The 13,440-nt window shown below is 37.5% G+C and overlaps 1 protein-coding gene across 2 annotated transcripts in view; it reads left to right on the forward strand.

The window, feature by feature from the left end:
• The window catches only part of LOC102310064 (glutamate receptor ionotropic, delta-1), a 92,194-nt gene that overhangs the window by 42,394 nt on the left and 36,360 nt on the right, over positions 1–13,440 (forward strand). For both annotated transcript variants that reach the window (XM_042225867.1, XM_005934497.2), the window contains exon 3: positions 4,877–4,930. In XM_042225867.1, the coding sequence (XP_042081801.1) occupies positions 4,877–4,930 (54 nt within the window). The remainder of the gene's footprint in view (positions 1–4,876; positions 4,931–13,440) is intronic.

A 13,440-nucleotide genomic window follows, 5' to 3' on the forward strand; every position in this document is an offset into this window, starting at 1 on the left:
TCAGTTTCAGCTCTCAAATCCTGCAGTCTGAGCATTGTTTGCCTCAGTTTCTGGGTCAATGTTGTCCTTGTGAATTCAGAATTTTCAATAATGCAACAATAATATTTGGGCTCATGACTCTGTAAATAAATCACCACATGGCTTCAGAGGAGTCAGAGCCAGTTAGAATTTCAATTAATGCTGATGCTTACTTCTGCTTATTCTGTATACAATTTAGAGTTGTGGTGATCAGGATAGTCTGAGATTCCATTTAGAAAAGTATGCGGTTGGAGAGATCTGTGAGTCTGCAGATATAAATGTTATTGTTGCAGGTGGGCGGACTGATAATTATATAAATGACTACTACATGAATCTTATTTGCTTTATTTTATGGTACATACTGTAACAATGTGATGTCTCATGAAACTAAAACAGAAATTGGTATCGCTTGGTGATTCTTATTCATTTTATATTGTCAGGCTGTAGTTAAATGCTTCAGCAACATTGAATTTTGATGATTGAGCCAAACTGTAGATTGCCTTACAGGGATCGGAATAGTTGCTGTAAAATAACGAGAACAGTACTCATTTTAAAAGCAAACAGTGGATTATCGCAAGTCATACATTTGTTAAGCTTCAATGACAGTTTTCTTATCTTACTTTATTTTTAAAAATTGTGATGCAGGTTGTAATAGATATAATTTAATCTCTACAAATGTTTTGATTATTTTGTTTTAATAAGACGAGCAGCTATTAATTGTTTCCATTTCCCAATCCTGAAATATCTTGTAAGATTCAGTGGATAGTATTGGCTTTGTTACCATCAGACAAAGAGCAGTAGGTAAACAAAACCACAATCAAATACGTATTTGATGTTTGTCTTAACATAGTGTTTATCAATGTCATTGTCATGGACAGTCTGTGTCAATACAATTCATTAGCAGAAACTACAGCCTTCAAAATTATTTTAAAACTAAACACCACTCGGGATTAGTATCAGCAAAATCTTAATATTAGAACTTTTATGAAGATGTCATGTATTATATGTGATTTATGTTGCATTTGAAAGTATTACTTTTATGGAGTTATGCATAATAATCAGGCAGCTGAGTGTGCAATTCAGATTGGCTTTTAAAATATGATTTTTGTAACGCAACAAATAATCACACTGAATGAGTTTACACTGAGCACTCTGACATTCAGGAGATTTATCCTCAATCTGAGCCTTACTCAAACCACCACCAACCCTCCCCACCTATTTTCACATCCTTCTAACTGCAGTTCCTGTCAATCCCTTTTCGGCTGTCACGGTTTTAAATTGGAGTTGGCATTCTCTGACTGCCTTTGTGGCATTGCTACTGTATAAGAACATGCCTGGGGTACTCTGCGTCTCTGATTAGAGATCTTACGATGCAAGGCATTGGCTGTATCAATAGAATACTCCTTAGATGTCACTCAAGGGTTTTGTCTGTGCCTCCTCCTCTAAAACCCCATTTCTCTCCAGAGTTTCACTGTTACATCATCTTCTGAAGTGAATGGAAATAAAGAAAACACAAAGCTAAAATTGCTCTGCTTGGATGTTGATAACATTTAGGGTTTCAAATGGATTTTTAGGCTTTGGTATGATAAATTCCAAGCAAAGTGGAAAGCCCTTTCATAGTTCAACTGAAATAAGACTACATGCGATTTAAAAGAGGGGCTGATTAGGCAAAATAATGTAGGGATTTTCCTTGGACCCAAGGTGCTCTTGTTTTTAGGAGATACAGGTTTTGAATCCTGATGAGCAACTCTCTTCAGCATTTCTGAGACCCCAAGTTCTTGCTTGCCTTGATTCACGTTTTGAAACGATAGACTGCCTGAACTGTCACTCGTAAATGGAGATACAGAACAAAACAACTAATGAACTTTGATTCTTAATTTAGTTTCCTGTTAAACATAGTTGTATCAGTTGACATTTAACAACACTCATCATTCTCACATTTTCCTCACTTAGATAACACTGATGAAAAACGACAGCAATAACAAGCAATGACTTCTCACAGTATGTCTACGCAGTTATGTGTTCATCACATACGTACAGAAACGGAGTTAAACATCAGCTTGCAAACATAATTTACCATAACGAGGGTTTGTGTCTTAAGTTGTAAGTGCAGAATTGTGCTGTGAACTGATGGTGAACCTCTCAAGTGTAGGGTTCTGTTGTGCCCACGGCTTCAACAAAACACTGCATCACAGCTGGTACACATTAACTAACTCATACTACACACTTGACTCTCTTTTTACCATTATAGCATCTGACAGACTTTGTCTGGAACAACGAATGCACTTCAAGGAGCTGTCGACTCTCTTGAATGTAAAGGCTATTCTTCAAGGCAGACAATAGTTATCATTGTCAGCTTTTATTTAGGGCCAAAGCGTCATTACCATGATTTGAATGAATATCATACAGAGTACAAGAATGTGGTGTGTGTGTGTGTGTGTGTGTGTGTGTGTGTGTGTGTGTGTGTGTGTGTGTGTGTGTGTGTGTGTGTGTGCGTGCGCATGTTTTTTTTAAGCATTTAACTTGAGATTAACACTGAATTGTGTGTCTTCGCTAATGTTTTATTGATGATGAAGTTATTGTAGAAGTTATGCTGAAGTTGTTTCTCAATTAAATTAGACTGCCCTTCTCTTTTGTGAAGTGATGTTTAAATTTTATGTATTATATGTAATATCCATGTAAAAAAACAATAATACGTCATTTGAGCCATTTGAAAAAAACACTGCTAAGATACTAAAACTAACCTGCATTGAATCCTTTTCACATAAACATTTATTTACATTTTTTTTTCAGAAATAACACTATTCAAGGTTTATTTTCAAAATCTCCATACCTTATTTCACGCAATCTCAGCTATAACCTTCTTCTTTTTGGTCATTTTTGTAATCTAATGCAGTCCCATCGGCTCAACCTTGAACACTGTTGCTGATGTTGCTTTGTTCCACTCATGCGATCTACTGTACAACACATGCACACATACCCTCCACTGTTTTGCTTGAAGGTTTAGCAACACAATAGAAAGCATTTACTTTTTTTCTGCCCTCATCACCATCGTGTGAAATGTATAATTAGAAAACTGTACCAACCTTCTGAATGTTTATAACTATAAATAGTTTAATTCTTGATCCTCGTTTAGTCCCATTTAATGTGCAGTGTCCAATAGTAACAACGATCTGAATTGTCTTGATCTGAATATTAAATTGTCAGTGACCAGCACATCTACAGTAAACAGGGTAAAGTTTACCATTTTATATGTGAAAATATGAACATTTTTGAGGAAAAAGCTTCATATATGTTGTCAAACAGGAAACTAAACACTTAAAGTGATTAGAAGCACTATTTTTCTACATAAATCTCCAGTGGACCATTGCACCCGCCATATGTCTGGTGTTTTGTGGCATTCATTGATAATGTTGGCATACCCATTTGGATTTCAAGGTAATTTTTTAAGGCATATGGCCCCACTTTTTCATTTTAAGTATTTTAGTCATGGAGGTAAATATTTCTTGTGTGCTGGTATGGTCCTCTTACAGTCTGATGAGATCAATTTGGCAATGAGAGGAACATTAAAATAAAATCATGAGGCTTCCAAGGTCTTAAGATTGATTAGCAGCTTTTGAGGCTGTACACTGCACCGCCTATTATTGATGAGCATGGTGTTGTTTAGTAAAACCACAGGGCTCAATCTTTTATATGTTCAAGCATCGGTCTTCTGCTTTAAAAACTAATGACATCAATTGGCAGAAGAGCGCATACAGTGATGTGTTAAGCAAGACAGATGTGTTCAGACTTGTGACCGATGGAGGGACTTCATTATTCATAAGAATAGTCATTTTCATCTTTCCCAGAGATTTTAGGTGGTTCTTTGTTTTTACATACACATCACTAACTGCAGGTTACACTTTCCTTGTGCTCTAACTACCTTAACAGCAGTCTTCTTTGCTGAGCATATTGGTTACTCCATTTAGACTTCAGGCAGAGAACGTATTGTTGTGACTGCAGAGCAGCAGGGTAAGAGGAAAGATTAATACATGTAGACGTGCACCCTTGTATTCAGCTGATTCCATTCAGTGTGAATAAAATGGAAAAAGTCACAAAGCAACCATTATGCATCGAAGCTAAATAAGGTTTCTACCACTTGACGTTTGACTATCTGTAAAATTTAAATACTGTTGCACTGTGGCAAAAAGCTGCGTGCTTTCAATGCAGCATCTGCCCTTTTGGAAAATCAACATAGTTTCAAAATAAATGAGAAAAACTGTGGCTCCATCTAAGTAAAATATATAACGAGAATATGATATTTGAAATTGTTTATTGGTTGTCTTTCTGTCTGAGCATTAACACGACATTACATGTGATACTTACATCATTATTTGCTCAACTCATTACCCCTCTAGTCTCCCTTTGGTGCCACAAGATCTCATGGTAATGCATTTCTATCCAACAATGACACCTACTTCCACGAGCTCCCTTTTTGTGTCATTATTGTGTTTTAAAAGGGAATGTGAAATTATTATGGCAATTGAAAGAGGTCCCATTGCAGTGGGCAAATTATGTGCATTTGTACAGCAGGCTTCATTCTCACATCCAATGTAAAAATACAGCACAGCGCTATTTAAAAAGCTTGGTTGCTCTAATGTGCTACAGGCTGTGTGGTTTAGTTGTATTCTCTGCACACTGGACCTGCAGCCTCTCTGTGTCTGAGGATGTCTTGATTTACAAATTAAGCTCCAGAGACACCTGAGAAGAGACTTACATGGACTACTGTGTGATCTCAATGAATTTGTGCACTTGGTTCCTCAATTGTCCTCCTCTTTCTGTTTCTCCTCTCTCTTTCTCCTTTAATTTATCACTGCAGGCTGTGGAAACAAACCTGGCATCCAAGGACAGCCACTGGGTCTATGCCAATGAGGTGAGGCCAAAACACACTTGCATGCACCTGAGTGAATTTAGACCTTCATGTCAGTATGCCTCTTTCAGCACTCTCACATGCTCCCAAGGCATGTGAGACCTATGAGGCCTTCACTACGCTTTCATATAGAGTTAAATAAGCAGCACATCATTTGATTTAATCCTGAGTGCCTGAGGGACTAGGCCTTTATTTGATATTGTATAACTGTTCACGCTTAAAAGTCCCTACATTATGTTTTTCCTGTAACATATATTCAGTTATATAGCTTTTTGTGAAGCTCTAAAGTCCACACCAAATGAGGTAATTCTTTTCCACTGCCTCCAAAGTACCTGAAACTCCTTATTTGTAGTCTGGGCCATTTTCCGTTAGATCTCTATGTCACTGTGTAACCCGCTGGCATAATGCCCACCTAGCAGCTAGTTTGCCACACATTCAAAGAATGAACAGCTGCCTCAGTTGAATCCAGATGCAGACAGCTGCAGCTTCTGCTAGCTCTGAAATGTATTAGCTGTGAGCAAAGCACACCAAATGTTCTGTTGACTGCAAGAGTAAATAGAAGAGTGTTCTTGTATTCCAGGCCTCTCAGAAACTGAAGGGGAATACTTTTATTCTGATGGTAATGTTCACACAACAAAGTAAAGTTTCTATATCTTCACTGCTATGCTAATGTGGCCAAAGCTACCATGCTGTGTGATTGCCTGTGCTGCACAGTACTTTAATACAGCTATATACACATTAAAGCAGTTAATGCTTCAGATAGCAGGTGAAAAGAGGTGGTGCCTTGGTATTAAAAGCTGTTCTAGTAAAAGTCCATAGGAAAAATAACAAACCTGTAAATGAGCTTTGCATGGGCACTTTAGGTTTTGTCTTTCTTTCCCATCACCGTACCATTGCTCTGCATGCCTTGACCTAAAAAGGCTAAGTGTCTGTGGTACCAAAATTCTCAGGTTCACTTTGTGAATACAGAAAAGTGGCCTCTTTAGCTTTAGTGCCCAGGATTGCACTTGAGTTGATTCACAATTATTTGGAGATGTCGTAGCATGGAGGGTGGGAGCGGCACTACGAACAAGCTGTGGTTGAAAGATGTTAAATAGAAGGTTTCTCCCAGATAATTGACCTAAAATATTAGGCTTACTGTGCCCAGCAGCTCCACCTCTAGCGCTTACAGTACACACTGTTGTGGACGTTTTCCACTTAAATAAAGCCTGCAGACGAGCGGTGAGCGGTAGCTAACATTCTTTAATCCAAAGCACACAAAGAACAGACAACCAAGCTTGATGGAGCCCCTGCATGACCGTGGGGCAGGGTCAGCAGAGTCTCACTGAGCCTAACATGGCCCTCAGTTAAATACCTTCTCCAGGAACAAAAGGCAGTACACAGCTGTTTCACACCTTAAGGTTCACACTCCCTTGCTACTTCCCAGAGTCCTCAAAGAGACAAAAGACTGGTCCTCTGGAGTTCCTGTTTCCCCCAACATCCTTACTACACCCCCTACCATTTGTCTTAAGTATGAGTGTAAGACATGTTAAAATCCAGTGGCACCAAGGCATTACAATAACGGGATTAATACATAAGTGAAAGAAATTCCTACACAACACACACATACACACAGGGACATGCATATCAGTGTCCATTTTATGTGTCTTTAAACTTTTTTAATACCATGCATCATCTCGTTTTCAAGGGGGTATCAATGAATTTTAATAAAACATCACCCCCTGACTTGTTGAAACATTTCACTGGAATCCAAAACATGACACATATTGATTCATAATCCGCAGACCGTGATAAATGTATCTACGCTCCCCTGACAGCCACATTATTTAGGCAACGTTTCTACAGAGATTGTGATACTGAGGTCGAGAGAGAAAAGCTGTTTTTTTGGGTTTTTTTTATTGTTTGGCAAATAACTCGTAATATAAAGGCTGAAAATGCGTTTTGGATGCACTACACATTAGACCAACCAACTAGAATAAAACACTTATCATGTATGCTTTAGTTAAAAATTCAAAGTGCAGGATATTTGTAGCTTGAATATTGATTTGCAAAAGTTAATGAGGCTTAGTGTGTTGAAAACCTTCTGTTATCTGGCAGCCTAAATTACCCAATTTTAGACTATAATGAGCTTTTATGAAAATAATGACCTTGTCACATTTTGACCATGCGTTTCAGCATTAACATAACTAAAGTATTGACTTACGACAGCTAATGAGAGCAGGAGTTCTTTTAAACCATTTCTGCATCTGGCAGCTCATATTATCCCATTCATATTATCAGACATGCTTTTGTAGTCTCAACATGAGGATGTGTTGGGAGCTGCAATTTGAAGCAGTATTCACAACCAAACTCACGCATAGCTCTCAGTCAATTAGTGCAGAACTCCACACACATTAGCTTTAATTGCATCTGACTCTGGAATAGTATGAACTAATGGCATGTTAATTTCTCCTGCATTCACTTAATGGTGGATATGATGCGGCTTACTGCAGACTTATGTCTCCGTGGGATGTGTTTTAAAAAAAGACCAATTTGCCTGTTTTTGTCTTTGAACTATGAAATATATCATTTGATTTTTTCACTCGTTTTTCTATATCCCTTTCTCACAACATAATTTTCCATTCCCTCTCCCTTCTGTTGCAACACAGTAAGGATTGTTTTTTTCCACTCTATCCCTGCCACACTCCCAGTATTTTTTATTTATTGTTTTCTCTTCTCGCTTCCACCTTCCATGCTTTTCATATAATCACTCAAGATAAACTGCCCATAAAGCTGAAGATCACCTTGAAATGAGAATAACACAGACACGTTGCAAATTCAACCAAAACAAATTCAATTACCACTGTTGAAAGCTCTTTTTCTGTTTGCGCGGGGGGGGGGCTTCCCCCAGCTCTTGGCCTCCAAAGACTTCTCATTTATATAACAATCACATGAAAACTCTGAGCTGCTATCAAGTCCATCATTTTCTTAAATCCTGTTTTCCCTCATCTTACACTGTTCGCAACAACACAACACAAAAATCCCTTGCAAATTGAATCTAGGTATGTATCAATGTGTAAATGATTTACCCGCATTGCCTGGTTATCTCGAAAGGGGGAAGGGATTTAAAGGAAGGTGCAAAGCTAATTTGTTTACATTAGCCTGAGATTAGATTTCTGTGAAGTTCCTAACATGGCTTATGGCAGAAAGATTGTGCACTCTTTTTTTTTTTTAATTCATTCATACGCGTGAGAAGTGAAACAAAGTAATTTTAAAAAACTGCATCTGTTAGGGATCACTTTTTTCAGCAGCTGCAGGTGAATTCTGTAATCCTCATTGCTACATGGCTACAGTATATCTAGATACTGTTTCCTGCTCTCAAAATCTGAAAATCCTTTTAGCCTGACTAGATGCAATCACAAAATCCTGCGGGGAAATAACAGAGGCCTGTTACATCTTTCCTCTGAATGCACCATCAGTCCCTGCAGACAGTTGGTACTATTCAGCTGGTCATGACAGAGTTGTGGCATACATTTTAACCAGGTGATCATAAGGCTCACCGCTGCTTGCCCGCCTCCATCAGCTACTCGTGCTTCTGCCAGGCTTTAGACCTCACACAGTCAAAGAGCATGTGGCACAAAGAATGTAATCTGTCAATCATAAAATGCAATAGAAGCTTGCAGGGAGAATTTTTTGATATCCCTGGTTTGCAATGCAGAATTTTAAGAGTCGTAGACACAGAAATTATAATCGTTGCCACCACAAGTACTTGTTTTTGTCATTAATTAATGTGTTTCTTTTTAAAAAAAATTCTACAAAATTGCCTTTCTACACTCCAAGTTGACCATCTTCAGATTACTTGTTGGGTTTTCACACCAGTCAAAATTAAAGATTTGAATTGTATTGTATAGCACAATAAAATTAATCACATCTTTACAAATGAGAAGCCAAATATGCCCATCCTTCAATTGCAAATGTTTCTAGATTAGACTGTGTTTTCCAGCCAGTTGAGTGGGTTTGAATAGCACAGAGATCATGAGCCCTTGGGATGAAGGAAGTTGCTGAAAACACAAATGAACTAACAACATAATCTTTCAAGAGAAAAAAAAGTGAAAAGCTTTGAAATTGTTGTGCAAGAAGTGCAATAGGACTTGATGTGAGCACGAGGGCAAAGAGATGATAGGCATTGGTGTCTCGCTAAACCACCCACTAAACCAGGGTGCTCCAGCTGCTAGCACACCGAAGGCTGTCTGCCTCAGACACCGTCTAGTCGACTCAGATGGATTGTGCATCCTGGGAGGATTTGTCGTTGTTTCTTTTTTTTTTTCTCCCTTCAAAGGCCAAGACGGTGACACTTGAGAATGTTTGATGGATTAGGTGGTTGTGCCTGCTGTGACAGACAGATTCAGGGAAGACAGTCATAATGTGACTGATGTCTCGAGTAGCTGCCTATCAAGCAACTGAGATGGAAACTCTATTCTAAGGACATAATCACCACTACATAAGATTGTGGGATTGGGAGGTGGATTACCAAAGAGGCCACTTGCAACATAAAAAATATACAGTTATGGTACAAAGAATACCCTTTTCAAATTCTAAGGTTTAATGTATCATGGCAGAATAAATAAAATCTATTTTTCAGCAGGTCTTAAAATTAGTCAGATACAACTTAAAAATACAAAATATGAACTACTACACCATGTCATTATTTAATTAACGAAAATTAAGCCACAATGCAGAAACAGTGTGTGCAAACTAAGTATACTCTTACTGCACATGCATAGAGAGGGAAAGCAGCAGATGAGTGTTTTTAATCAAATGCATCCACTTAATTTATGATCAGCAAGTGTGATCACTTCTAGGACAAAAGAAGTTTTGGTATGTTTTAGCATTATGGCAAAGACGAAAGATATCTACAGTCGTCCTTGAGAAGGGGTTGATTAATCCCATAAACCTGGGATGGGTTTTAAGTTCTAAAGTAAGAAGGATCATTGTGAAAAACAAGGCAATCAAGGCAATTCCACAGGCAAATTCATCCTAATGTCAGAGGGTGATTGGGGATTGCTTTACAGCCACAGGACTTGGGCACCTCTCAGTCATTAAGTGGCTCATTAACTTTTTTTGTATACTAAACTGCTCTAGAGTCAGATGTGAGGCCATCTGTCTGACAGCTAAAGCTTGGGCAAAATTGGTTCATACGTCAGGACAATGACCCCAACCACAGCACCGTATCTACAAATGAATTGCATTTTTATCACTTTTTTTTTTTTTTAAATTGACGTATTGCAATGCCCCGGTCAAAGTTCAGACCTCAGCCTGATTGAGATGTTGTTGCAGGACCTTAAAAGTACTGTGCATAAATGAATGCCTGCTAACTTCAACGAACTCAAACTATGTCATAAAGAGATAAAAGAGGACCAAAATCTCTCCACAATGATGTGAGGCATTGATAAAGTCATACAGAAAACGATGCTGATTGATTGCACAAGCTTTTGAATGACGGACTATACTTTGTTTTTCACACACTGTTTGTGCATTTCGGCTTCATCTTTGTTAAATAATGACACGTTATTGTTCACCTCAGGTTGTATTTATTGAATTTCCGACCTAGTTAGACATTTTCAAATATTAGATTTCTCGTACAAAAGGCTGTATAATAATGTATTTATCTATTTTATGTTATAGCCCTTTTTACCATTAAGCATGTTGAGCATCCATGCAGAAACCTAATTGGGATGTCAAAAAATTATCTATTAACCCAGAAATGATAACTACAGGAGACATTCAGTGCCATGGTCATAAATCTAAAGGACCCCAGACAAGAGACCTCCCTTATGAAGTACCTTATCTAAATGTTACAGCAGTTACAGCCACAGACGTTTTATGTCATCAGGGTTAATAAATGGGCAGTTGAAATTACATACAGACACACAGCACCTCCAGGCTGAAATTTAAGTTCCATCATAGCAATGAAACGTGCACTACCACAAGTGATGATTCCGGCTTGCACTGTGCCTATAGTTTGGCCTACTGGCCTTGTGAACAATGGTCTGTGTAATGGGATTGCTCACACAGCTGCAGTACCCTATAAAAAAAAATGATAATGAAAAAACAAAACAGTAGATTAATAAATACATCGTTGTTACTCTTTACATATCATCCCACCTTATGTCATATTTCTGATAACCTGTTCTAATTAATCAGCCTTTTTAATGGAATTACTATACCATTAAATAATAACTCATGCAAAGATGCAATAATGACTCAAGCAATCTCTGCTTCCATAACTCCTCACCAAAGCTGCAGAAATGACATGATGTGTCCAACCATATGTCCTAGTGTTTGCATCCTCAACTATTTTGAAAAAGTTAAAAAAAAACTTTGTTGGTATGTCTCAGCTTAAAATAATAACTGCTTTCATCTACTTGAGGAAGTGATACAGTGTCATTAAACTGTTAGCAGTCGGACGTACCGCCCACGGGACATTGGATGGTTTAGGGGACTAATAGGACTGCTAAGGGGTTAAATAAGCTGTTGTGGTTTATTTAGCAAATCACTTTTTGCTGCCAGCGCTTGAAATCATTATTAATAAAGCCTAATATAACCCTTGTTTAGTTATCATTGGTCTAATTTACCAATTTGAAGATTTAACTCTTAGATCTTCACAAACTGCTGCAGTTAACTGAAGCACAGCTATGTTATCCACATTATTCCCTCTACATAGTGACCCTAAAATAATAACATATCTAATGTTATTCGGTCCTCGACATTGTTAATAAATAATCGTAATGCTGCTTGCTTGATTACATATGATTTTTCAAATAGATGAAAATAAATGTAATATGTTTCTCGTCGCTGTCACAAGTAAATAAGTTATTTCTTTGTGAAAGTACAGTATTTAGTGTGATTCCAGGTATCACAGTTAACGATCAGCTTTTGGAGGATAGGATTGTATCTAATTTAGAAAATCTTCAATTTTGTACAATTTTCTCAACAGTATCATCATATCTTCTTTTTGATGTATAAGAAGAAGATGTTTATGTATTGAAATCTCCGTTTCTGATAACATCGGTCAATGTGTAACAGATAAGCAAAGACTTCTTTGGATTTCAGTGTTCCTGATGTTTACCTTTATTTTTCTAATATAAAATGACCGCAGGGCAGCAATGATTCATGTATATCACTAGATCATTTCATAATATAATAATATTATCGTCTGTCTAGCTACTGAGAGCTGTTCTCCCTCAAATATGTATTCAAAGGACATAAAAAGGTGTGCGTGTTCATTGACGAGAACACCTCAAAATAATATCATAACCACGGGGCTTTGCGCTTCATGTCTAACTCCTATTTCCTCTCAGCTTAGTCACCCGCAGCTTTAAAAGAGCACCTTAACTGTTAATTAAATGATTGTCAGATTAATGCTATAATTTTTATATATTTCTAGTGAGGGATTAATAACATAGAATGAGCAGCACAAAGAGGATAATTTAGGCTTTCTGTCAGATAGACTTGATTTGATTAATATGTTTTGGTCGTTGAAACATTGCTATACTTTATTCCCTTTTTCTAATATTTAATAGGGTTATTTTGAAGGGGCTTTAACAACTTGAAGTAATTTTGTGACACCAGTAGAGTTTAAAAGTAGTTTGTATATTATCTTTTTTCATCAGAATTAATATTGCAATTTGACTTACAGGCTACTATAATCACATAGAGTGGCCCATTGAGATTAATAACCCTTCTAACGGTTCAATCCATCCCTCAGATGACCATTGCAGTCCGCTTGCTTGAAATATGTGTAATATCTCTCCTCAAAGTTTAAAAGGCACATGTTTCATGAGCCATGTCCTATTGGGAAATGTCACAGCCAGGTCAGGTTATGACATAAATGTCACATGTGATGGTGACAGAATACTTGGACTAGGTGACACTAAAAGTTATTAACTTGGATGGGAGAGCTCATTTCTGTGAACCATGTTGTGAACCATAATTTTCCCGATTAAAGTGTCCTGGCAACTCGTGAATATTCATCAGTTCCACTTGTCTGGCTGTGAAGAGTCTGAAAAAAAAAAAAAGAGTCATAGGAAAGAAATAGATGAGCTAGAATCACCAATGAGACAAAAGATATTTGGGAAATTGACAAAAGAAAAAAGTTCAGCGTGCTCACCACATTGCGTTTTTACAATATGTATTTTTGACTTAAGATATATGTAAGAAGAACAGTGTTGAAAAGCAAAAGGCAGTTTGTAAAAAGGCAGATTTGGACTGACAATTTGTAGTGAAGGAACAAGACTGATGGTCAGGTAAAGTAAGGTAAAGGTACAAAGAAAGACTTATTAGGAGTGATGGGAAGATAATAAGAGATTGAAAACCACATTAGGCTGAAAGAAGAAAGGGCCTATACAATGACAGAGTCCCTGAGAAATGAACACTGAGTCTGGACAGAAACCAGCAGGAGAAAAATAATTTAGGGAGGTCAATGCAAAAGAGGTAGATCAAAATGTCTGATTAGGAAAACTGATAAAGAGCAT

This window comes from Haplochromis burtoni, unplaced genomic scaffold (genome assembly GCF_018398535.1).
Source record: "Haplochromis burtoni strain Fernald_Lab_line unplaced genomic scaffold, NCSU_Asbu1 Contig_186, whole genome shotgun sequence".
In the NCBI taxonomy this organism is placed as follows: domain Eukaryota; kingdom Metazoa; phylum Chordata; class Actinopteri; order Cichliformes; family Cichlidae; genus Haplochromis; species Haplochromis burtoni.